This window comes from Pristis pectinata, chromosome 15 (genome assembly GCF_009764475.1).
Source record: "Pristis pectinata isolate sPriPec2 chromosome 15, sPriPec2.1.pri, whole genome shotgun sequence".
Taxonomy (NCBI): domain Eukaryota; kingdom Metazoa; phylum Chordata; class Chondrichthyes; order Rhinopristiformes; family Pristidae; genus Pristis; species Pristis pectinata.
The window spans coordinates 48,507,374-48,530,865 of NC_067419.1; the positions used below are offsets into that span (position 1 = coordinate 48,507,374).

At 44.8% G+C, this 23,492-nt stretch overlaps 2 protein-coding genes across 4 annotated transcripts in view; one reads left to right on the forward strand and one right to left on the reverse strand.

The window, feature by feature from the left end:
* The window catches only part of tm7sf3 (transmembrane 7 superfamily member 3), a 58,364-nt gene extending 36,273 nt beyond the window's left edge, over positions 1 to 22,091 (forward strand). The window contains exons 4-12 of one of the 3 annotated variants that reach the window (XM_052030175.1): positions 2,349 to 2,469; positions 7,359 to 7,527; positions 8,792 to 8,969; positions 11,947 to 12,033; positions 12,867 to 12,947; positions 17,495 to 17,644; positions 17,804 to 17,901; positions 18,473 to 18,635; positions 20,851 to 22,091. In XM_052030175.1, coding sequence (XP_051886135.1) covers positions 2,349 to 2,469; positions 7,359 to 7,527; positions 8,792 to 8,969; positions 11,947 to 12,033; positions 12,867 to 12,947; positions 17,495 to 17,644; positions 17,804 to 17,901; positions 18,473 to 18,635; positions 20,851 to 21,113 — 1,310 coding nt within the window. In that variant the 3' untranslated portion in view covers positions 21,114 to 22,091. The remainder of the gene's footprint in view (positions 1 to 2,348; positions 2,470 to 7,358; positions 7,528 to 8,791; positions 8,970 to 11,946; positions 12,034 to 12,866; positions 12,948 to 17,494; positions 17,645 to 17,803; positions 17,902 to 18,472; positions 18,636 to 20,850) is intronic. The other 2 variants (XM_052030177.1, XM_052030176.1) reach the window with 2 other exon arrangements.
* fgfr1op2 (FGFR1 oncogene partner 2) overlaps positions 15,887 to 23,492 on the reverse strand; it is a 31,761-nt gene continuing 24,155 nt past the window's right edge. The window contains exon 6 of the mRNA XM_052030193.1: positions 15,887 to 15,955. Coding sequence (XP_051886153.1) covers positions 15,902 to 15,955 — 54 coding nt within the window. The 3' untranslated portion in view covers positions 15,887 to 15,901. The remainder of the gene's footprint in view (positions 15,956 to 23,492) is intronic.

The window sequence follows — 23,492 nt, forward strand, 5'->3', positions numbered from 1 at the left end:
GGTGGACACCCATCTGCTTATTAGAACATTGGCCTAAATACAGATGGAGCTTTATTCCAGAGGTGATGCCTGGCATTGAGGAGCTCTGCTAAACTAGCTCGATGGGAGGGGAACACCTGCTGTCCAGGGTTACTCCTCACCAAGGTCGTAGTTGGAGGGTGGGCATCTCTGTACTGGGACACTGCAGGAGCCCCTCCAGTGTCCTAGGCCTGACCAGCTGCTGCTGCCTTTTACCCAGACTGGTGATTCTGTGCTCCTTGCTGGTTGTTTATAAGGAAGCTGGATAAACTGGGTTGGGTGAGATTGAAGGAATGGATGAGGGAGTGTGGAGCATCTGTTCTTGGTCCTGACCTGATGTCCCTTTAGTGTCAGACCTTAGACTATGTTCTTGGAGTCATAGAACCATACAGCATGGAAGTGGGCCATTCAGCCCAACTTGCCCATGCTGACCAGTGGGCACCTATTTGTATTAACCCTATTGCCCAGCACTTGTTCTATATCCCTCATGCCCAAGGTGATTGTGCCTCTCCATCCAAACAATGACAGTCCCTTTCTTGTCCAACTTGGTTCAAACCATTAAACCTTCCCCACCTTGTCTTGCAACAAGATCTTTGGCTGGAGACTTATTCTGATATCAAAGCCCTTAATTTAATTGGTGACACATCAAATTCTAATTTTGAAAAATTACAGGGGGATCTTGATCAGCTAGGCATGTGGGCTGAGGACTGGCAAATGGCTTTAAAGATTTCTTTATTAGTCACATATGCATTTCACTGTTTCGATGTACCTTTTGCGTAGTATTCTGGGGGCAGCCTGCAAGTGTTGCCACACTTCCAGCACCAACATAGCATGCCCACAACTTCCTAATCCGTACGTCTTTGGAATGTGGGAGGAAACCAGAGCACCCGGAGGAACCCCTCGCAGACACGGGGAAAACGTACAAACTCCTTACAGACAGCAGTCGGGATTGAACCTGGGTCGGTGGCGCTGTAAAGCATTACGCTAACTGCTGTGAGGTATTGCATTTTGGGAGATCAAACCAGGGTAGGACTTGTACAGTGAATAGTAGGGCCCTGGACAGTGTTATAGAACAGGGGGACCTAGGAGTGCAAGTGCATAATTTGCTGAAAGCAGTGTCACAGATAGATATGGTGAAGGTGTTTGGCATGCTGGCTTTCATCAGTCAGGGCACTGAGTATAGGAGTTGGGAAGTTCTTGTGTGAGATGCTGGTGAGGCTGCACTTGGAGTAATGGGTACAGTTTTGGTCACCATCTTAAAGGAAAGAGGTTATTAAAGTAGAAAGTGCAGGAAAGATTTACCAGGATGTTGCCTGGACTTGGGGGCCTGAGTTAGAGGTTGTGGAGACTGGAACATTATTCCCTGGAACACTGAATGACCTGATAGAGGTGTACAAGATCATGAGGGGCATAGGCAAGGTGAAAGCAGTCTTTTTCCCAGGGAGGGGGTACTAAAAACAAGAGGGCGTAGGTTTAAGGTTAGAGGCGAGACTTTAAAAAGGACATCAGGGCAGCTTCTTTACACAAGGTAGTGTGTATTTGGAATGAGCTGCCAGAAATGGTGATTGAGGTGGGCACATGAGCAACATTTCAGCCATCTGGGTAAGTCCATGGATAGGAGAGGTTTAGAGGGCTATGGGACTAGCTCACTGGGCAACACATGGGACAGTTGGGATGAAGCGCCTGTTTCCATGCTGTGACTCTACTGTCTTTCCAGCACTAGGTCTGAGTCAAAATGTCAAGTCTCTCCAGGCAAGTGTGCTTTTGATCTAAGCAGATGACAAGTCTGTGCACATGTGATTGGACTGGACCTTTACTTCCTGGAGTTTAGAATGGGTGATCTGATGGAAATTTACAAAATTCTCACAGGGCTTGATGGGGTCTCTGCAAGTCTGGTTTTCCCTGTTTAGAGTATCTAGAAATGGGGACAAGTGTCTGAAGAGGACAGTCATTGATGACTAAAGTGGGGGGGGGGGGGTGGAGGGGAATGGTCTCTCCCAGTGGGTTGTGAATTTTTGGTTTTCTATCCCAGAGTGAGTGTATTCAAGGTGTTTGATTTTTGGGAGGTGAGTATGGGCGGTGTAGGAATTAGTGCTGTGGTTAATGATCAAACATTGTGAATGGAGTGGGTACAAGGAGGTGAACAGCCTTTCATTCCCATCCCAGTAGTTTTTCAGACTTGTGCTTGCAAGTTTACAACTTCCCATCAACTTGAAAGTAACTTCCAGTTGTGCAACCTTTAACCACTGTAATCACTGCTTTCCAAGAACCTTTTTGCTTTTTGTTTTTATGAATGCAAGACTCTCTAACACCTGTTGATTCTTTGGCAGATCCTGTCCCAGGTGGATGCAGTTTGGGGTCTAACTTGACAATTGATCCAAACCTATACTTGGAGTACAACCTGTATGAAGCCACAATACGTTTTGCTCCAGCTAGTGTTGGCTATGCAAGGTACAGTCACGTTTTCAGGTGGTAAATTTACTTTGATATAACCTCTCTGCTGTTTTGCAAAAGGGTCTTGCATTTATGTAGCACCTCTCCACGACCTTGGTGTGTTAATAAACTTGAAGCAGAGGTGAACAGATATCTTGCCTGAAGGTTGAGATGCTAGGCAAAACTTCCTCCTAACCAGTGGTTTTCATCTGAGCAAATGGCAGCTTGGCTGAAGTCTTGTGCACGAGATGTGTCTGCAACAGTGCAGCATTCCCTCAGTAACGGCACCAGTTCCGGCAGCTGACCTTTCTAGTCTAGAGCAGGACTCTAGACATTGTGGGTTTAAATTGCAGCTGACTGCTTTTGTCTCTGCCAGATGGAATTAAAAGCAGAATTCAGTTGTAAAACGCAGCTTCCCTGGCCACCAGCCTGCTTGTGGGAGTATTTCATGTTGCAGACAGTTTGACTGGAAGTGAGCATCTTGGCGTACAGAAGACGGCAAGAAGGAGCAGACATGGAGATTGGCAGTCTCGAGCTTGAAGTGAACTTGTTCAGGGGTCAGTGTCGGGTCCACTACTTTACATGTTATATGTTAATGATGTGGATGACAGAATTGATGGCTTTGTGGCCAAGTTTGTGGATGAGACAAAGATGGGTGGAGGGGCAGGTAGTGTTGAGGAAGCAGGGAGTCTGCAGAAGGACTTGGACGGTTGGGAGAATGGGCAAAGAAGTGGCAGATGGAATATGGCGTAGGGTCATGCACTTTGGTAGAAGGAATAAAGGCGTAGACCATTTTCTAAACGGGGAGTGAATTCACAAATTAGAGGCGCAAAGGACTTGAGAGTCTTAGCGCAAGATTCCCTAAAAGTTAACTTGCAGGTTGAGTCGGTAGTAAGGAAGGGACATGCAATGTTAGCATTCATTTTGAGGGGACTAAAATATAAAAGCAAGGATGTAATGCTGAGGCATTACAAGGCATTGGTCAGATCACATTTGGAATATTGAGAGCAATTCTGGGCCCCATATCTAAAGGATGTGTTGGAGAGGGTCCAGAGGAGGTTTGAGAATGATCCCAGGGATGAAAGGGTTAATGTATGAGTATTTGGCTCTGGGCCTATACTCCAAGGATTGGGGGTGGGGGGGGGATCTCATTGAAACCTACCGACTATTGAAAGGCCTGGATAGAGTGGATGTGGAGAGGATGTTTCCAGTAGTGGGAGAGTCTAGGACCAGAGGACACATTCTTAGAATAGAAGGATGTCCCTTTACAACAGATGAGGAATTTCTTCCACCAGAGGGTGGTGAATCTGTGGAATTGCCGTAGACGGCTGTGGAGGCCAAGTCATTGGGTATATTTAAAGCGGAGGTTGATAGGTTGTTGATTAGTGAGGGTGTCAAAGGTTATGGGGAGAAGGTGGGGAATGGGGGTGAGAGGGAAAAATCTGCCATGATTGAATGGTGCAGCAGACTCTGGGCTGAATGGCCTAATTCTGCTCCCATATCTTGTCTTAAGCTGAAGTAAATGTTCTGAGGGAATGCACCTCCATAAACACAGACAATTAAACTTGGAGATAAATGAAAGCAGATGTTCTAAGTTAATTGTAATGTGGGTGGGAAGATGGTGTTCCAAATGACTCATTGTTTGAAAATGTCATCTCTTGTCTTCAGATTGCACTATGCTGGAGGTGTGCAATTAACATTCCTTTAAATACTGATAGTCACGGCACTATTTTCTAGTCTACTGATCTATAACCTCTGGTCCTGATCTGGATTTTTCATTTGCTGTCTGTCCTGCCCCACAGTTCAAACAATTGAGTTTCCATCTGACCCTTGGTCAGGCAAATAGCCAGCTGAGGCTGCACAGTTTGATGAGGGTGTGCTTTCTTTATCTGTGAGCTGGATTCAGCCCAAAGATGAGCTCGAATCAGGTTATTCACAAACCTTGCTGGTTGTGAGTTGGCAGTAAGTTGAGCATCTGCCCAGTGGAACAGAACAGGGCTGTACTTGTGTCCAGTGTTAAACTGAGACCACTGCCCTACTGGGGACACAAAGATCCTCCCCTATGGAGTAGGGGAGTTCTCCCCAGGGTCCTGATCAATATATATTCCTTGGCTCAAAATATGTTTTCTCGTGTGGGGGCTTGTGGATTTCCCACAGTAACCAGTGTTTTGTCCTGGTGGGAATATCTTGATGGGAAGGCCTGAGGTTGTGAAAGGTGCCATGAATGCAAGTTTTAAAATGCAGCCTTGGGTTTGAAGGAATGTGTGATTATTTCTTGACATAATTGCATTGACAATGAGGGTATTGTTGAACTTCAAGACAAGTGAAGTGTTAAATAGTGCAGGTCCTCAGTACACCAAAGAACAGTCCTTGGACCAATCACAACAAGTGATCCCTTTGTCTATATTTGTGATAGTTTGAATGAATTTGATTAGTTCAATCATGGCTTCACCTTGTTTGTAGACAATTAATTTCCAGTTAACTGATCATGTTACAAACTGCTTCAATCACAACATCAGGAATTTCCAAAAATATCAAATGATTATCAAGATCTGACTGTTCAATGCTGCTTCCTTAATTTCTGGAAATCAGCTGAGACATAACTTGTCAATGCTACAGGTGTAACTTGAAATGTCTGTAAGGTTGAGGTCCCAAACCCCTGTGGAATGGGAAGGATTGAAACTTGTCCTGAAGACTTGTGGTTCATTAATGGCCTCTTTTATTGGTTTTGCATCCATCCAAGCTATTCCAGTACAATACATTGGTACCCAATGTGTCCTAGTCACATAGTAGGACAGATCTAATTCTGGTCACCTGCTCTGTGATTGAACAGTGTCCTCAGCAGTGTTATCAGGCAGCATTTGCTCACAATAACCTGTGCTCTTGGATTTTGACCAGAACAACACTGCTCTAGACCTTGGCCTAATCATGGATCCAAGGGGTGAACTGAGAATGGGTGCCCTTTATGATAAAGCAGTACTTTGTGGCACAAAGCCCTGATAACATTGGGGTTAGTGGGTCTCATTGGTTGCTGTCATACCTCAGACAAGGAAGATGGTTATCACTGTTGGTCAATCGCCACTGCAGGGGTTTCTCTGGATGGTGGGAGTGCCTTCACTAGAAGGGTTGCAGTAGTTTAAGGTGGCAGCTCACTGCCATCACTGGCAGTTGGGAATGGGCAGTACGTAGAACATAGAGTACAGCACAGAACAGGCCCTTCGGCCCACAATGTTGTGCTGACATAGCTAATCCCTCCTACCTGCAGAATGCTCAGATCCCTCCATTTTCCTCTCATTCATGTGCCCATCCAAGCCCTTAAAAGCCCCCAATGAATTTACCTCCACCACCCTCAGGCAATGCATTCCAGGCATCCACCACTCTGTTTTTAAAAAAAACAACATACCCCTCACATCTGTTCTGAACCTATCCCCCTCTCTCCTTAAATGCATGCCCTCTGGTATTGGATCGCTCAATGGGAAAAAGATATTTCTTGTCCGCTCTATGTATGCCCCTCATAATTTTATACACCCAACAGACCAACCCTCAGCCTCTGCTGCTCCAGAGAAAAGATCCCAAGTTTGTCCAGCCTCTCCTGATAGCATATGCCCCCTAATCCAGGCAGCATCCTCATAAACCTGCTCTGCACCCTCTCCAAAGCCTCAACATCCTTCCTATAGGGAGGTGACAAGAATTGCATGCAATACTCTAAATACAGCCCAACCAGAATTCTATAGAGATGCATCATAACTTGACTCCTGTACTCAAGATTTGGTTTGTCCCCTTTGACTCTCACCAATTTTTACCGATGCACCATAGAAAGCATCCTATCAGGATGTATCACTGCTTGATACGGCAACTGCTCTGCCCAAGACTGCAAGAAGCTGCAAGGAGTTGCGGACACAGCCCAGCGCATCATGGACACCAGCCTCCCCTCCTTGGACTCTATCTTTACCTCTTGTTGTCTTGGTGAAGCAGCCAGCATAATCAAAGACCCCACCCACCTGGGACATTCTCTCTTCTCTCCTCGGGTAGAAGATACAGGAGCCTGAGGGCACGTACCACCAGACTTGAGGACAGCTTCTACCCCACTGTGATAAGACTATTGAACAGTTCCCTTATACAATGAGATGGACTATGACCTCACGATCTACCTTGTTGTGACCTTGCACCTTATTGCACTGCACTTTCTCTGTAGCTGTGACACTTTGTATTGTTACTGTTTTTACCTGTACTGCATCAATGCACTCTGAACTAAGTCAATGTAACTGCACTGTGTAATGAATTGACCTGTATGATTGGTTTGTAAGACAAGCTTTTCACTGTACCTCAGTACAAGTGACAACAATAAACCAGTACCTTGATTAATGGAAGCTAGCATTCCATAAACTCTCTTAACCTCCCTGTCTACCTGTGTAGCCACTTTCAATGAGTCATGGACTTGCACCCCAAGGTCTTTCTGCTCTTCAACACTTAAGGGTCTTTCCCTTAAGAGTGTACTGCCTCTTGACGTTAGTCCTACCAAGGTGCAACACGTCACATTTATCCTGGTTAAACTCCATCTGCCACTTCTCTGCCCACATCTGCAGCTGATCTATATCACACTGTATCCATCACCAGTCTTCTACACTATTCACAACTCCACCAATCTTGGTATCGTCTGCAAACTTACTAACCCACCCATCAACATACTCATCCAGGTCACTTATGTACATCATCACAAATAGCAGAGATCCCAGTACAGATCCCTGCAGAACACCACTACTCACAGGCTTCCAGCCTGAAAAAGTCCCTTCAACCATATAAATTTGTTTAATGTTTACAATATAAATGTTTGCTTTGCCAGTGATGCCCAGAAATGCAGCTTCAGACTGTGCTGGAATTGATAAACTGAGCAATTATTGTTGCAGGGGAGCAGCTCCACCTTCGTGTGAGGTCACAGGGAAAGGATCCAGGTGGCAACTGCAATATGACGTCTATCAGTATTTTCTCCCAGAGGGTGACCTGTCAGAAAAAGTCCTCTTTGCCTCTCTCCAGAAGATGGCTGAAGTGCAGAAGATGGAAGCAAATGGAGTCAAGGTTTGGTGTTCTTGTCCCTTGTCCCTTGCCCTGATGGTTGAATGGATTTCACCCACAGATGGTTTGGTGCAGTGAATATCCAAGGCGTGCTGACAATATTTTGATTTGCTTTGAGTTGCTGGTAGATGGTGTAAGGTTGGAACGAGAAAACTTACTCTGGTTTTTGAAGACCATGTTATTTCCTTACAGAAATGGGCCATTCTGCCCAATGGTCCATGCTAGTACCTGATCCCCACACCACCTCTCACATTTATTTTGTCCAATTTCTTTGGTCTTCACCCACAGTGGCTTTCATATGCTCGCTGTCCTCTGGGTTAAGTTTCTACTGAATTCCTGATTCCCTTTAATCCCATCTACATGTATAACAGCAAGGTTGATATTTTGGGTTTGCACCTGTCAACTGGAGTTCAGGCTCCCAAAGCTTCCTAAACAGTGTTGCACAGATGATGGCTTAAATTTGGGTTTTTCTTGGTCTTTCCTTTCTCCAAGCCCTTTCCACCCCAACCTGAAACATTGGGGCCTGTAATTTTTCAGTATGAATGAAGCTTCCTGCCAGCTGAGTGATTTGACCATCTCATGTTGCACCTTGAACATGGGAACGGTATCTGTAGTGAGGGAAGGGGGGGAGGGGAACCCACCATTTTAATCTATGGAAAAGCCCCTTGTGCATTGTTCAAAGCCTGGATGTTCTGCCACCTTACTCCTGACTTTCCCTCTCCAAGGAACCTTGATTTCATAACTCTTTTCCATCTTGGGACCTCCAGTCCCTGTGGTTTATCTACCAATTATGAGACAACTGGCAGGTAAAACCTCAGGGACTGGAGGCAATGAACTGGATTGAACAGATTACCTCGTGCTATTAAGTTCGTGGTTTGTAAGTGTCCAATCGGTGATATTGTGGTTGAAACACCCAGTCCCTTGAGCCATCCACTGTTCAGATGAGATCATGGCTGATCTGTGACCTACTTTATCTGTATAGTCCTTGTAACTTGGTCCTTGGTATCTGGGTAACGTTCTTGCAGGTAAATTTGCTGCATTCTCAATTCCTCCCAAGGTGTGGTTTAAGGTGCTGCAAGTCCAACCATGCCTTTGTGTTTACAGAAGACAACTTCCTATCCTAGTGGGATCAGGAGTTGGGCTGTTAATTTAGTTGGTTAACTACATAGCACCACCCCCAGTATATATTGAAAGCATTCTGTGAGCTTTTTTGATTGTCTGTACCTGTTCCCTTCTGTTAATAAACCACTTTCTCATTCCATTTCAGTTGTTCAGCCTGGGTGCACAAGACAAGACCACAGTCACTGTCTCCTCCATACGTGGTCAAGGGGTGATTTATAATGTCATTGTTAAGGATCCAGAGCTGAACACTTCAGCAGCTTACACACTCGTTCACACGTACGGGTGTAGTTTCACAGCCAAACTGGACAACTGCCACACGCTGCGTACGTATCACTTCTAAAACATTGAACAGCCTGTGGTTTCCTTTCCCATTCAGGACATTGATGTATTCAGTCCTCGTCTTCCTTCAACTCTCAACCTCAACATTACTGTTGTATGCAGAAGAGATGCAGCAAGTTTGTGCAGAACAGTCGCCCACACATCACCTTCCTCCTGTCTTGTTCCAGATTCTGCTTCCTGTGGAAGCAGAGTACTTTGTAGTCAGGTACGTGCTGCTTCCAATCTCTGATTCCAGAAGGGATTGGGCCAGCAACACTTAATTTCAAGAGCAGTTCTGATTTACCAGATCTTCAAACTTGAAAATCAACTGGAATTGTTTCAGACATGGACAATGTAGCATAGATTTCATTAATCCAAGACAATTTCCTGGATCCCTATGAACCATTTCCAGAAATCTTCTGTCCTAAAACATTATCCACTAAATATCTTATTTCATTAATCCCCTTAAACCAATTCCACTATTTGGTCAGATCAGTTGGTTTTACCTGAACCCCATGTACCTGTCTTTTCACTGCATAATCCCTGAAGTAGGTTTGCACCTTCCATGACCTCTGGAAATCTGCCCATGTTTCCCCAAGCAATCTCTCCCCTTCCTGGTTTGGAGATCAGACCTGCGCCTAGTGCTCCACCTGGCCTCCAAGCCCTGTAAAGCTGAAGCAAGGCTTCCTACTCTGGATGTCAGCCTCAGCAGTAATGTGCCATCAGTGTCCTAATTGCTTGTACCTGCATGTTGACTTTCTGGATTGTGCCCCAATGCTGCCAGATCTGTGCCGCCATCTTCTAAACTTTGTTCCTGCAATTTGGAATAGTTCAAGGTTTGTCAGAATTCTACCAATTGCTCTGCCTACCTATCCCTTTGCAAACTCCGCATTATCACTAGTTTTAAATTGAATGCATTTCCGACTGGTCAGATTCTGGTGCATTAACCCAATCTCTGTAGTCAGTCCGCAACACCGACTGCTGGAGCCTTGGCATGTGGTCCCAGATGAGAACATCTAGAATTATGCAGCACAGGAAAGGGCCCTTTCAGCCCATCTCAACCATGTTGACTGATGCTCATCTATGTTCATCCCATTTGTCTGTATTAGGCCATTTTCCCTCCACCTTTCCTTGCCAAGTACCTGTCCAATTGCCCCAAACTTTGTAGTTGTATCTGCCTCCGCCAGCAGCTAGTGTCAGATAACCACAACCCTCAGGAAGAAACCTGCCTCTCCTTTTAAATTTCTCCCCTCTCTCCTTCAGTCAGTGCCTTCTGGTGCTAGACTCTCCATCCTAGGAACAAGCTTCCATTCCTCAATGGAAAGCTCCCCCTTGGCTTCCTACATTCTAGTGAGAATAAACCCAGCCTCTCCAATCCCTCAACTACAGCTCTCCATTCCAGGCTAATCCATGGTGAATCTCTTCTGCACTCTATTGCTACCACATTCTTCTGATAGTGCAGTGACCAGAACTGTAGTCTCCAAGTGTTTTGTACAACTGCATCATGATATCCCAACTCTTGTACTCAATGCCCTGACTGAAGGCAAGTATGCCGAATGCTGCCTTCACTATCCTGTCCACCTGTCACCACTTTCAGAGCTGTGGACTTGCACACCATGGTCCCTCTGTACATTAACACTCCTAAGGTTTACTTCCTCCCAGAATTTGACCTCCCAAAGTGCATTACTTCTCACTTGTCTGGATTAAATTCCATCTGCCAGTGCTCTGTCCAACTCTCCAGCTGATTCTGTCCTGCTGTAGAATTAGGCCATTCAGCCCATAAAGTCTGCACTGAAAAGGGTAATAATTACCAATTACTCTTTGACACACCACCCCAAAAGCCATCAGATGGGATGTGGCTAGGGTTAATCAGACCAGCATCCTTGTCCATCCCAGTTGCTGTGAACTGTTTGTGAAGCTATTGAGGCAATTGTGTTGGTCTGGGTCATGGGATAGACTAGACAATGGATGGTAGACTTCCTTCCCTGAAGCATCTGTTTCAGATGAGTCTGTGATAATTAGGAAGTTTCATGGTTCCTACATTCACCAGCCTCCCTGAATAGATACTCAGCTCTGAGCTGTTGTGGGAAAAGATTCCCAAGTGGATGGGAAAAGACTGAAGGACATACTCAAAGCTTCCCTGAAAATACAACAACCCCCCATAACACCTGGGGATCCCAGGCCATGACTGCTTGAAGTCGAGACAGGATTTGGGCTGGTATTGTGAACCTCTGATACAGAGTGCACAAAGGTCCTGTGTAAGCTGCGAGGGAGTGCACGATCTCTCACACGGCACCTGTCAGCCACCACTTCAGTTGTGGAAGAGTTCACATTGGCTTCATTAGGTACCTCTGAACCCAGAGAACAAGAAGTCCTCAATTCTGATGGACTGCCTTAAGTAGTGCTTGATTCTGAATTTAATGTCTCATTTGTTTGGATCAATAGTCCAGGCTTCTAGAAGCTAGTCCAGTCACTAAGCACCAAGCTACCTTGTGCACACTTAAAACTGCCAATGTATGATTAGTATAATGAAGATTTCTGGGGGAAATTTGGATACAAATTATTGCATGGTGTATATTTTAAAAAAAAATCTTCCATTGATCCTCTTGGTCAGTGCTGTGAATCTAGTAGTCCCTTATAGAATGGTATAAAATGAGCACCTAATGGGTATTATGGGCTGTCACTGCCTGGTGAGCTCTGGTCTCTGGGTGTAGCGATCGCCACCTTGTAGAGATGCTGAGACTGCTCAAGGCCAACAGACTATGGGCTGGGTGTTGGAAGGAGATGAGATTCTTTTTCTTCCCTTTCTCCTCCTCTCACCCCCCCCCCCCCCCAAATAAAAAAACACTGGACAGGGTATGGTATCTTGGAAGTGAGCGTGGATTATGTCCACGTACTTTTGCTGTTGGGTAATTGGAACTGTTGCATTTGGAGTGGGGGAAATGCTACAAATACTCATCCATGGACATCTTTTCCTTTTAGGAAGAAATTCAACAAGAGTGTTTTTTGTGGTTGTTGGACTTCTTGGATTGTTCGTCTGTTTCTTTGGGCACAGGTACCTAAAAACAGGTGCGTTCTGGTCTGGGTGAGTCTTGTTCTGCTCCAAAGATTATACCTACAGTACTGCTGTTGCTCTATGCATCAGTGCAAAGCAAAATCCTTCTGGGCAACTCATCTAAGGACACTGTCCTTGGTTTCTTTTGCTTCATTACTAGGTGGGTGTCAAAGGGCAGGTTGTTGTGCTTGGACATGTCTCAATACTTGGATTACATTCAGGATGCCTTGGACTAAGTTTGGGTAGATTTTTCCTACTGGAAACTGTGTTCAATGAGAAATTCAAGCAAAAGCAGCTTGGGAATGATGCCAAGAGGTGCATATTCAAGAGCAGTTGCACTCTGGACATGTGCTGTTGAGCCAGTCTTTCTATAATGGGGTTGGGTAAGGTGAGGCTTGGACAATGAGCACCAACTTATTCTCAAAATCGTTTATTGTCATGTGCGCAAGTGCAATGAAGAACTTGCAGCAGCATCACAGGCACAGAGCATCATGCAAGCAGCATTCACTAGAAAAACTTTTTACAAAGAACAAGTCCATTGTAGTGTAAAGTGGTCAGTGTCACTATACTGAGGTAGTGATTAGGGTTGTGCTGGTTGGTTCAAGAACAGAATGGTTGAAGGGAAGTAGCTGTTCCTGAATCCGGTGGTGTGGGACTTCAGGCTTCTGTACCTCCTGCCCGATGGTAGCTGCGAGAAGATGGCATGGCCCAGATGATAGGCCATGCCACCACTATTGGATGGGGGAGGAATGTTTTTTCACCACATTCTGTATTAAGAGTCCTTAAACGTGTAGATTTTTTTAGTTTTTAAGTACTAAATTGCTATGCTTTTTTAATTGCCTTGCAGAATTCTTCTTCATAGGATTTATAATCCTGGGATTTCTATCCTTCATCCTTCTCATGCGCACATCTTCACTGGATTATGACAGTAAGTCAGTGAACATCCAGAGTTTTAATTTGGTGAATGTGAATTCAGCTGAAATGCAAACTGCACATGTTAATGTGGTGTTAACCTGAGGGGAGTTTGTGGTTCTGTTTGAAGCTGCTTTGGTCAGTTTGTGCTCTTTGATCTTCAGAACTGTTGCATTCACCAGTTAATTGGTTTTCTTATCAAATGATCAGGAACAGATTTGGTTGAAATCTTTCTATTTCAAGGGACTTGTGTTTGTAAAAATCCTTTCCCTTCCGATGATGTCAGCAAATTCTATAAACTAGAGCAGTGTATGGGGAAAGGGGTGTGAGAGTTGGAATCCATTGATAATGGCTGGTTGACTCAATCCTATTACTCTATATCCTTGGTTCCAAATGTCCCTGTGCCCCATACTGTCCATAGGGGAATGGAAGACTGCCTGACTTCAATCCACAATACTCTGTTTTAAGATTATTCTCCTGTAATATTCTTCAGCTCTGTATAGACTTGTTCCCCCTCCATAGATGTACAGCATGGAGCTGGATGAGTGTGCACTGGGAAGGAAAGCATTGGAAACAAGGGGGCATGGGGTTTACAGTGAGGAGGGAGTTTGGAAGAGATCTGAGGGACAAGTGTTCTTTCTGTGGATGATATCTGGAATGCACTGCCAGAGGAGGTGACAGAATCTGATATAATCACTACTTTTAAAGAGGCGGGTGCTTGAATAGGCAAAGTACAGAAGGATATGGTCCTAATGCAAGTTTTATTTCAAATAGACTTTATTTATCGTGTGTATACCAAGGAAGAAATGGTGCAAAACCTTTACTGAATGTAATGACCATGAATGTAGTGGAAACTTTCTAAAGAGAACATGGCACCATAATCACTTGTAGCCCCCTGGGATGCTGCACCCATTCTTTGTTTGAGGGGCTTCACTTGGCCTCTTTGCAGTAGAGGAAGGAGCCTAGATAGTGGTCCTTCCCAGGCAAATGAGATTAGTATAGATAAGCTAAAAGTCAGGATAGATGTGATGGGCAGAAGGGCCTGTTTCTGTACTGTACAGCTCCAGGATCCAACACAGTTGGGGAGGATGGAACTGGAAATCCTAAATGCAAAATCAGAAGACAGATGCTGAGCTCTGGTACTGAAGGCCTGCACTGGGCTGGAGGACGGAGACTGGATTTTGTTGACGTGTCACCAGAATGCAGGATGGGTGAGTCATTCCCTGGATCTGGGTGTTGCTGGCAAGGCCAGCAGTTAATGCCCATCCCTAATTGCCCTTGAAGGTAGGGGGTGAACTGCTGCAGATGTTCTGAAGGTGCCCCCACAGTGCTGTGGGGGGGGAAGGTTCCAGGATTTGGACCCAGTGACTATGAAAGACCAGTGATATTTCCAAGTGTGACTGAGGGGAACTGACAGTGGTTTCCCACCCCCAGTGGTAGAGGGTGTGGGAGGTGCTGTTGGAGTAGCCTGGGTGGGTAACTGCAGTACATGTTTGTAGATAGTAAACACTACAGCTACTGAGCCAATAGTGAGGGATAGAATGTTTAGGATGTCGGTCAATCTGGCTGCTTTGTCCTGATGGTGTTGAACTTGAGTTATTGGTGCTGCACTTGAGTGGACAGTGTTCCATCACTCTTGACATGTTGTAGCTGGTGAAAAGCTTGAGGGGAAAAGCTTGTTTCCTCATTTTTATTACAAAGGAGGCCATTTGGTCCATCAAGCCCATCTGTCCCCCATTTGTTGCCCCAGAACTTGTACTCTTGTGCATGCCAATCAGCTTTGCCCTGATTCTCCTACTGACACCCCCATGACAGGCTAATGTAAGTAGCCAATTAACCTACCAGGTGGATGCAGAGGAAACCAGAGCACCTGGGGAAACCCACTTAGCCGGAATGTACAGCAGAGGTCAGGATTGAACCCACATCATGAGCAGTGGTTCCACCTGTTATATACAGCCATTCCCAACTGGTTCAATTGTTTGGGTTTTTAGAATGACTAGAACATGAGAAATGGAGGCAGAAGTTAGCTGTCTGTAAAACTTCATTCAGTAAAGCAATTGCTAACCTTAGTCCAAATCCTGCTTTCACACCCCATCTGTGTAGATTTTCTCTTGATTAGTTTCTGCTCATGTTCTATAACTGAACCTCAGATCACGAGGTAGAGGATACTAAATATGTGTAGCCTTAAATTCCTCCTGACCCAGAGACTAAAATGTCCCAGTTTGCATGACATGCTCCCCCACCCAACCCGTTCTAAAACAGAGTAGTGACAGTGGGAGCTCCTTCAGCACATGCCATTTACTACAGAACCATGAAAGCCCAGGTCTTCTCCAGTACTTGTATCCAGTTCCCTTCTGAATGCAGTGGGATCTTTCCTCTGCTCCAGATGTCCTGCTGCAGCCTCTGTTTCACCAACTGCTTTAATCCTCTCCCTGTTGCTCTTGATCTTGAACACCTTTCTCAAATCTCCCCTGAGCTTACCTCCTTGATACATAACCATCCCAGCTTGTCCACATGACTCTCCCTCATTCCTGGAATCCTTTTTGGATCTTTCCTGTTCCCTCCTGGGACCTCTGTCCTTGTGTGATGCCCAGAAATAGATGCAACACTCTAATCACCAGCCTAACTGCAGCTAAAAGCTTATTTTTAGAGAGATTACCAGTTTTAACCCCCTCACCTGGCACTTTCAAACATTGCACCCTGGTCTGTTGTAATTGCTTTTCCAATTGTACATCTTGAGAACTTGCAAGAGACTGCAGATGCTTAAAATCTCGGGCAACAAGAGCTGTTGGAGTGTTGCGTACCAGCAACAATAGAAACAGTCATGTACAAGTGTTGAAAAACTATTTTATTAATAACATAAGAAAAGTAAAAATGTTAGATATCAAACATAATCCCCAAAACTAAACTCTGTGTATGTGTGGCCAATTTCCCAAACTCCAAGCCCAGGAATAGTTCTCAAAGTTCAGTTCAGCGAGTCATAAGGTGAAATGTGAGCAAAGGCTTCTGCAAAACCACCGTTGACTGAAGAGAAAACAGAATGTAGAGAGAAATTACAAAATCCACATGTTCCACGATGGAACCCACACAACGCCTCAATCTCTGATCTCCATTGCTTTGTTCTGAAGTATCTGCCACCCCAAAGGCATTCGATAATGGCTGCCCACGAATACCTGTTTCCCACTACAGGTTACCAACAAAGTGGACTCCATTTGTTTGCTCCAAAAATCCATACATGAATTGAAGTGACAGACACAGCTATTGTTCTTCATCCATGGATACGGAGACCAGCAGTCAGTGTCTGTCTCTCTCTTCTCTGACACTTCAACTCACTGAGCAAAACAGCCAGCATGTTATCTTGCTGTCTGTATGACACCACACACACTACTACTCTACTGTCCGGATGCCTTAAAGGGATGTGCACCAAATAGCAACCCGGCTCGTAACAGGAGGAACTCGATGGGTCAGGCAGCATCTATAGAAGGAAGTAGCCAGCCAGCCCAGATGAAGGGTCTTGGCCTGAAACATTGAATCATCAACTACTTCCCTCTGCTGACTGACCCGTGGAGCAACTCCAGCTTTTGCACATTAAGAAATTCCACTTCACTGGCATATCCAATATTTCTATCACTGCTCAATACACTTCCAACAGTTCCTTGCCCTCCACTCTCTCACTTCTATATCTGCTGGTTTGAAAGTTGAGTGATTGTGGTAGCCCATTAAGCAGATGGATTGGGGCACAGTGTGGGTTGTGTTCACTGAATACTTGATAAGGGAGGATTGGATTAAGATGTTGGTTAGTTGAGTACAAGTGAGGCATTTGGGTTGTCCTTAAAATGTGTACTGATCTGATTCACTAAAGCTTGTGGCCCTGTATGGAGACACTGAAATTTGAGTGTTTTGCAATTGGCTGGACACATTTAATGTGGGGCAGGTTGTTTGCTAGCTTACCGCTCCGACCACAGTTGTAGAATTGTGCAGCACAGAAACAGGCCCTTCAGCCCAACTGGTCCATGCCAACCAAGATGCCCCATTTAAGCTAGTCCCATTTGCCAGTGTTTGGCCCATAAACTTCTAAACCTTTCCAATCCATGTACCTGTCCAACTGTCTTTTAAATGTTATTGTACTTGCCTCAACCACTTCCTCTGGCAACTCATTCCACATACCACCCTTTAGGGGGGAAGTTGCCCCTCAAGTTCCTATTAAATCTTCCCCTCACCTTAAACCTCTGCCCTCCATTTCTCAATTTTCCCAAGCTTGGGGGGGAGAGTTGGATAAGATCACATGTACATGGAAACAGTGAAATGCATCTTCTGCATAGTGTTCTGGGGGCAGCCTGCAAGTGTCGCCGTGCTTCTGGTGCCAACATAGCACGCCCACCACTTCCTAACCTGTATGTCTTTGGAGTGTGGGAGGAAACCGGCGCGGACACGGGGAGAATGTACTTTTCTCCACCAAAGTCATTGAGCCTACTGCTTTTCTTGTCCACATCTTGTATCATTTGGTTCTAGATTTTCAGTTGGCATGGTGTTCATGAATATGCCTCTTGTTTTTTTACTCAGTTGTTCTGAGTCTGACTGCTGTCCTGGGCTATGTTGGTGGAGGATTGATGGTAGCTTGCTGGTGGTGCTTTGGTTCCATTATTTTCTCCATGCTGTTTGTTGGCCTGGTACTTGGCTTCCTCCTCTCCTCGATTGTCATCACACCAGTAGGTGAGTAACTGCAGTATTCAGTCCCAATAAGATTATAAGGTGTGAATCTTTACATGGTGAAATCCTTTGTATTTTCCTGGAACTTCTTGTAACAATGTAAAATTGAATTGAACACATTAAGGTTTGATGCTAATGAACATTTAACTTTTCTGTAAACAGGAAACATTGAAACCTTCCAGGATGATTCTGTCTTCTGGCTGTCATTGACAAGTCTTTCTTTGCTTGTACCCCTCCTTTTCTTCAGCTGTCCAAGAGCTGTGAGTACCCAGGGGCACTTAAATTGCATTCATAGACTGTTTAGCAAAGCTGATAACTAATGTAAAGAGTCATCCTGTGAATGAAACAGATCTAGATTTTCAGAAAGCATTTGATGAGGCACATTCCAAGATTTCCAGAATGGGAACTTCATATTGGGATGTTTGCCCATTCAAAGTTCCTGGCAAAATGAATTGAATTTGTGAAATGCCCTGATGTAGGATTCATAAAGCAAAATATAAACTGTTGGAGGAACTCGGCAATGTCAAGCAGCATCTGTGGAGGAAAAAGGATGGTTGATATTTCGAGTTGAGACACTGTCGGGACTGGAGGGAAAATCTTCAGTGTATGGAAGTGAAAGGGAGGGATGAGATGGGCTGTTAGGTAATGGGTGGAACTAGATGAGTGGGGTGGATGGAACCCCAGTGGGGAAGAAGTGTGGTTATTGCATAATAGTTAAAGAGCGCAGAATAAGTGACTTTTTTTTGTATATACCTACTGTAAAGCTTTGTTTAAAGTTAATAAGAATTGAGATGGTGTTTTCATGCCTAAAGTACATGTGTGGTTTTTCAGTTGAATATTACGGCCTGTGGATTTATCGGCTCCTATGCAGTGGTCCTTGCAATGCATACCTTTGTGTTCACCAGCCTTGCCTACATCACATTCAACGTGCTCAAGCGAGCACTGGATGATGACTACAAATCTGCCTACACAAATGTGCCCTTCCAGATGAATGGTAAGTTCCAAATGAAATCATTGCACTGAGGTCATGGGTGGGTCTTTGAGGGATGAACCTGTGGTTGTTGGATGGGTATGAAGAGGAGGTCGAGTTCTCCCTACCATCCTGTTTAATACATCAGCTGCTTTCTGTAATCACCCACAGGGTGCAATGTGAATGCACACTTGTGTTTGTTAACATTCTTGCTGAGAATTTAATGCCAAAATATATTCCAACCCTGGATGAGTTGGGACATGACTGATGCATTGTTTTAAGGTGGAGTTGTCAGGGATTTGTGGAGATGGTGTAGGGTGAGGGCTTGGCCAGTATTGAGGTGGAAGGGGCAAGTGACAGGATGCACTGTGATCCAGTGCAGATTGACATTGGGCACTGCTTGGGTAGGATGTCATTTGTTGGTGAGTATTGGTTTATTATTGTCACTTGTACTGAGGTACAGTGAAAAGCTTGTCTTACAAACCGATTGTACAGGTCAATTCATTACACAGTGCAGTTACATTGAGTTAGTACAAAGTGCATTGATGTAGTACAGGTAAAAACAGTAACAGTACAGGGTAAAGTGTCACAGCTACAGAGTGCAGTGCAATAAGGTGCAAGGTCACAAGGTAGATTGTGAAGTCAGAGTCCATTCCCATTGTATAAGGGAACCATTCAATAGTCTTATCACAGTGGGGTAGAAGCTGTCTTTAAGTCTGGTGGTACGTGCCCTTAAGCTCCTACCCAATGGAAGAGGAGAGAGAGAATGTTTGGGGTGGGTGGGGTCTTTGATTCTGCTGGCTGCTACACCAAGACAATGAGAGGTAAAGACAAGAGTCCAAGGAGGGGAGGCTGGTGTCCATAATGTGCTGGGCTGTGTCCACAACTCCCTGCAGCTGCTTGTGGTCTTGGGCAGAGCAATTGCCATACCAAGCCATGATGCATCCAGATCGGATGCTTTCTGTGGTGCATTGGTAAAAGTTGGTGAGAGTCAAAGGGGACAAACCAAATTTCTTTAGCCTCCTGAGGAAGTAGAAGCCCTGGCATCTCCGTGATTTGACCAGGACAGGCTGTTGATGTTCACTCCCAGGAATCTGAAGCTCTCGACCTTAGCACCATTGATGTAGACAGGTGCATGTACACCACTCCCTTTCCTGGTCAGTCTCTCTCCAGAGACCAAAATGCACACCTGAGCTGATTTTTCCAGTGCAGGGGTGCCACCATCTTCTGGATGAACCCTTGGGTAAACTAAGTCCACACTTGCCAGATTACCTGCTCAGTGGAAAATGCAACTCCAAGAAGGCTGTGGGGGGTGGTGGGAGGTTCTGGAAGCAAGATGCTGAAAATATTTGGCAGAGGCTTTGAATGTTTGGGAGTGGATTTGTATGCTGCATCTGACAAATTGGAATGCCACGTGTGGGTGGCCCTTCAAACAGCACTTGAGATCTGCCACAAGGTGTGAAAATACTTCCACTTTGTACTGAAGGAAACATCAGATGATCCTAAAGCAGTGTTGGGACAGATCCTGAGTCCTGACTGTGAAGGGGAATTTAACCGGAGGGCACTGCAATAACTTCAAAGGTGCAGGTGAAAACACTGGTCAGTGCTGATTAACTTTAACGTGGGGGACATTGAAGGCCAGAGTTTAGGAATAGGTGAGGGAATAATGGGATCCTGGATACACTTGGGAATCTATTTAAGGAGGGGGAGGGAGGTTTGCTGGGGAGAAATCGAAGCTTCTTTGAAGCAGCAGGATTTTTAAGCAAATTACTTTAAATTGTGATGGGGCAAAACTGACAAGTGTGCAAGGCTGACCACCTGGTTTCTAACTGGTGCCACTGGATGTCTGCTCTTGGTGCCTCCCAGTTACAATCCTCCTGTCAGATGTGGTCACTTTCCAGCAGAAATCCAACCAACCATGGAACTGAACTGGATTTGGAGCCACATCCAGATTGGTCAGTGTCGTAGACCAGCTGCCCAAGCTGTTTACTTGTGTAGTAAGATTGTGAAGGTGCAGTGAAAGAATTTTCTGTCAATCTTTTAAAAGGGAGGATTTGGCAGATTATGTAGAAGTGAAATGAATTGAACTTAAACTGGGATACTAGTGATTGGCTAACTGCCCATCCAACAGGAGGGCAGTGTTTGAGATTGGAGTACTACTACAGTAGTCATTATGTACAACTGGAAATCTGTCTACATACGAAGCTTTCAGATGCAGTCATGTTTCTTCTCCACTCAGATTATATCATGTTATCAGTGTGGGTGATCTTGTTGGTAAGTGGAATGGTCTTCCAGTTTGCACGTGAGAAGGACCAGCCAATCTTTCCACCACATCCATACCAAACCTGGAAGCTTAAACAGGAGCGCCGTAAAACCAATGTCTTGGACCCCAGTCATCACATTCCACCCATCAAGGATCGGCTGAGGAACAAACTGGTTGCTTTCAAGCAGCTCTTCGTCAAACCACAGCCTATAGGTGAACAAACACCACTGCTCCTGTAGACCCAGTGAGGAAACATCAGCATCTTCTGTACTGAGACCTGCCAATTCTCATGTAACCAGATGGTAGGTGGACTTGAAGAGTTGATTTCTTCAAAGAAGCTTTTGAATGTTTACAATGTGCTAAATTTCTTTGGAATATCTTGACTGACTCGCTGGTCCGTGGGGATGAGACTTGCACTTGCCCTGTGGATTTTGAATTTTGAGTTCTCGAACACAGCCAGAATGTTGAGTGTTGCAACACATGGACTTGATGGCTCTTTTGCACATTGATGATATTGTTACAAAGGAAAATTGTTCCCCTTCCCAAGGATTAATATTTGTGAATGTTGCAAGGACAAATGATGTATAACATTAAAGACATGCACAGTGCAATGGACATTTAATACCTCATTGAATTCTAGAACAATATTTCTGACCTAGATACCAAGTTATAAACTACAACAGTTAGCTTTTAGAATTTTTGATCTTTGGTATTTGTTTAGAATGTTTGCCATGTTGCTTGTATTAAGGATTTGGTACAAAAGGTTCCATTTAAGGTTTGGTTAAGGTATTGACACTGCAGCAGCTTTTTCACCCAAGGTTCCTGCACCACAGAGCAGAGGCAAGTGAGCCATTTGTAGCCTTCCTCCAATCCACTTCAACTGGAGTCAAAGCTCAATGGTGTTCTGTCCATGTTTAGCACACCCCATGATTAGGGAGTGGACTGGAGGGAAGGATTATAAATGTGCATTACTTAATTGGAATTGAACTTACTGCTCTAAAATTGACTTGGAATTGTGGGGGTGGGCAGAATGAAAGGATGTTCTCTTCACCTGCTGCTCATGTAGCCCAGTTACCTGGTTGTGTGTATCCTCTATCATGGGAATAGAGGGATGCCCTAGTGAATGTTGCAATCCAGTTTGGAATGTTGTTAACACTTAGTTTCTATTTTGTATAGATTTTATACTGTATATTAAAATTGTAATGTTGGGTCAGAGGAATGTTGTAAATGTGATTTGTAACCTTCACTCCAACTACCTGGTGAGGAAAACCTGATGTAGCTGCCAATGTGAACAACCTCTCACTAGTGTGGTGGTGACCACTACTTGCTGATTAGCTGATTTTTATTTTTTTTTCTCCAGGACTTTGTTAAAGGTGACTTTTTTCAATGTATTTGAGTTTGGGCCCAAGGAACAAGTGGTTATTGCAGTTGAACACTTGCTATTCCACATCTGAAATGAGGACTGAATAATTCCAATCAATCTTTGGCTGTTAACCTGAAGACCAAACATTACTGCTCTGAATGTAGGAACAACAGTCAACCACATTGGTCCACGTGCCTTCACTGGTAAATAAGGCAGGCAGATTCTCCAATGCACATTTCCTTGCTGCCAGGGATGAGTTATTCTGGTCACCACTGACCTTGCTTCTTGTAAGCCTGGTATGGATTCACTGGTAACTCGTGTCCTGATCACAAATGGCATGGCTTAGCATAGGGCCAGAATGACTGCTCAAAATAACCATTAGACTTAATCTGACACAATTAACTTAATTACATTTGAATTAGTTGGATCTTAAACATAGAACAGCACAGTACAGGCCCTTTAGCCCACAATGTTGTGCTGACATCTTATCCTGCCCTCCCACATCTTCTTCACCCCCCCAATTTCTCAAGTGTCCCTAATGTATCTGCCTCTCAATCTCTGCTGGCCACCACTTTTTAAAAATCTTACCCCTAATATTCCACCCCCCCCCCCCCCCCCCCCCAAATCACCTTAAGAGTTATGTCCCCTTGTGTTAGCCGGGGGGGGGGGGGGGGGGAGAAAGAAAGAGTCTCTGTCCACTCAATCTATGCCTCTTACAATCTTGTACACCTCAATCAAGTCTCCTCTCATCCTCTTCTCCTAAGAGAAAAGCCCTAGCTCACTGAACCTATCTTCATAAGACATGCTCTCCAATCCAGGCAACATCCTGGTAAATCTCCTCTGCACCCTCTCTAAAGCTTCCTATAATGAGGCAACCAGAACTGAACACAATACTCCAAGTGTGGTCTGACCAGAGTTCTATACAGCTGCAACATCTCCTCCTGGCTCTTGAATGCAATACCCCAACTAATGAAGGCTAATACACCATATGCCTTAACAACCCTATCGAACTGTGCAGCAATCTTGGTATCTATGGACATGGATCCCAAGATCCCTCTGTTCCTCCACATTTGCTGAGAGTCCTGCCATTAACCTTGTATTCTGACTTAAAATTTTATCTCCTGAAGTATCACTTCACACTCATCTAGGTTAAACTCTATCTGCCACTTCTCAGCCCAGCTCTGCATTCTATCAAGATCCTGTTGTAATCTACAGCAACCTTCTATACTATCCACAACACCACCAACCTTTATCA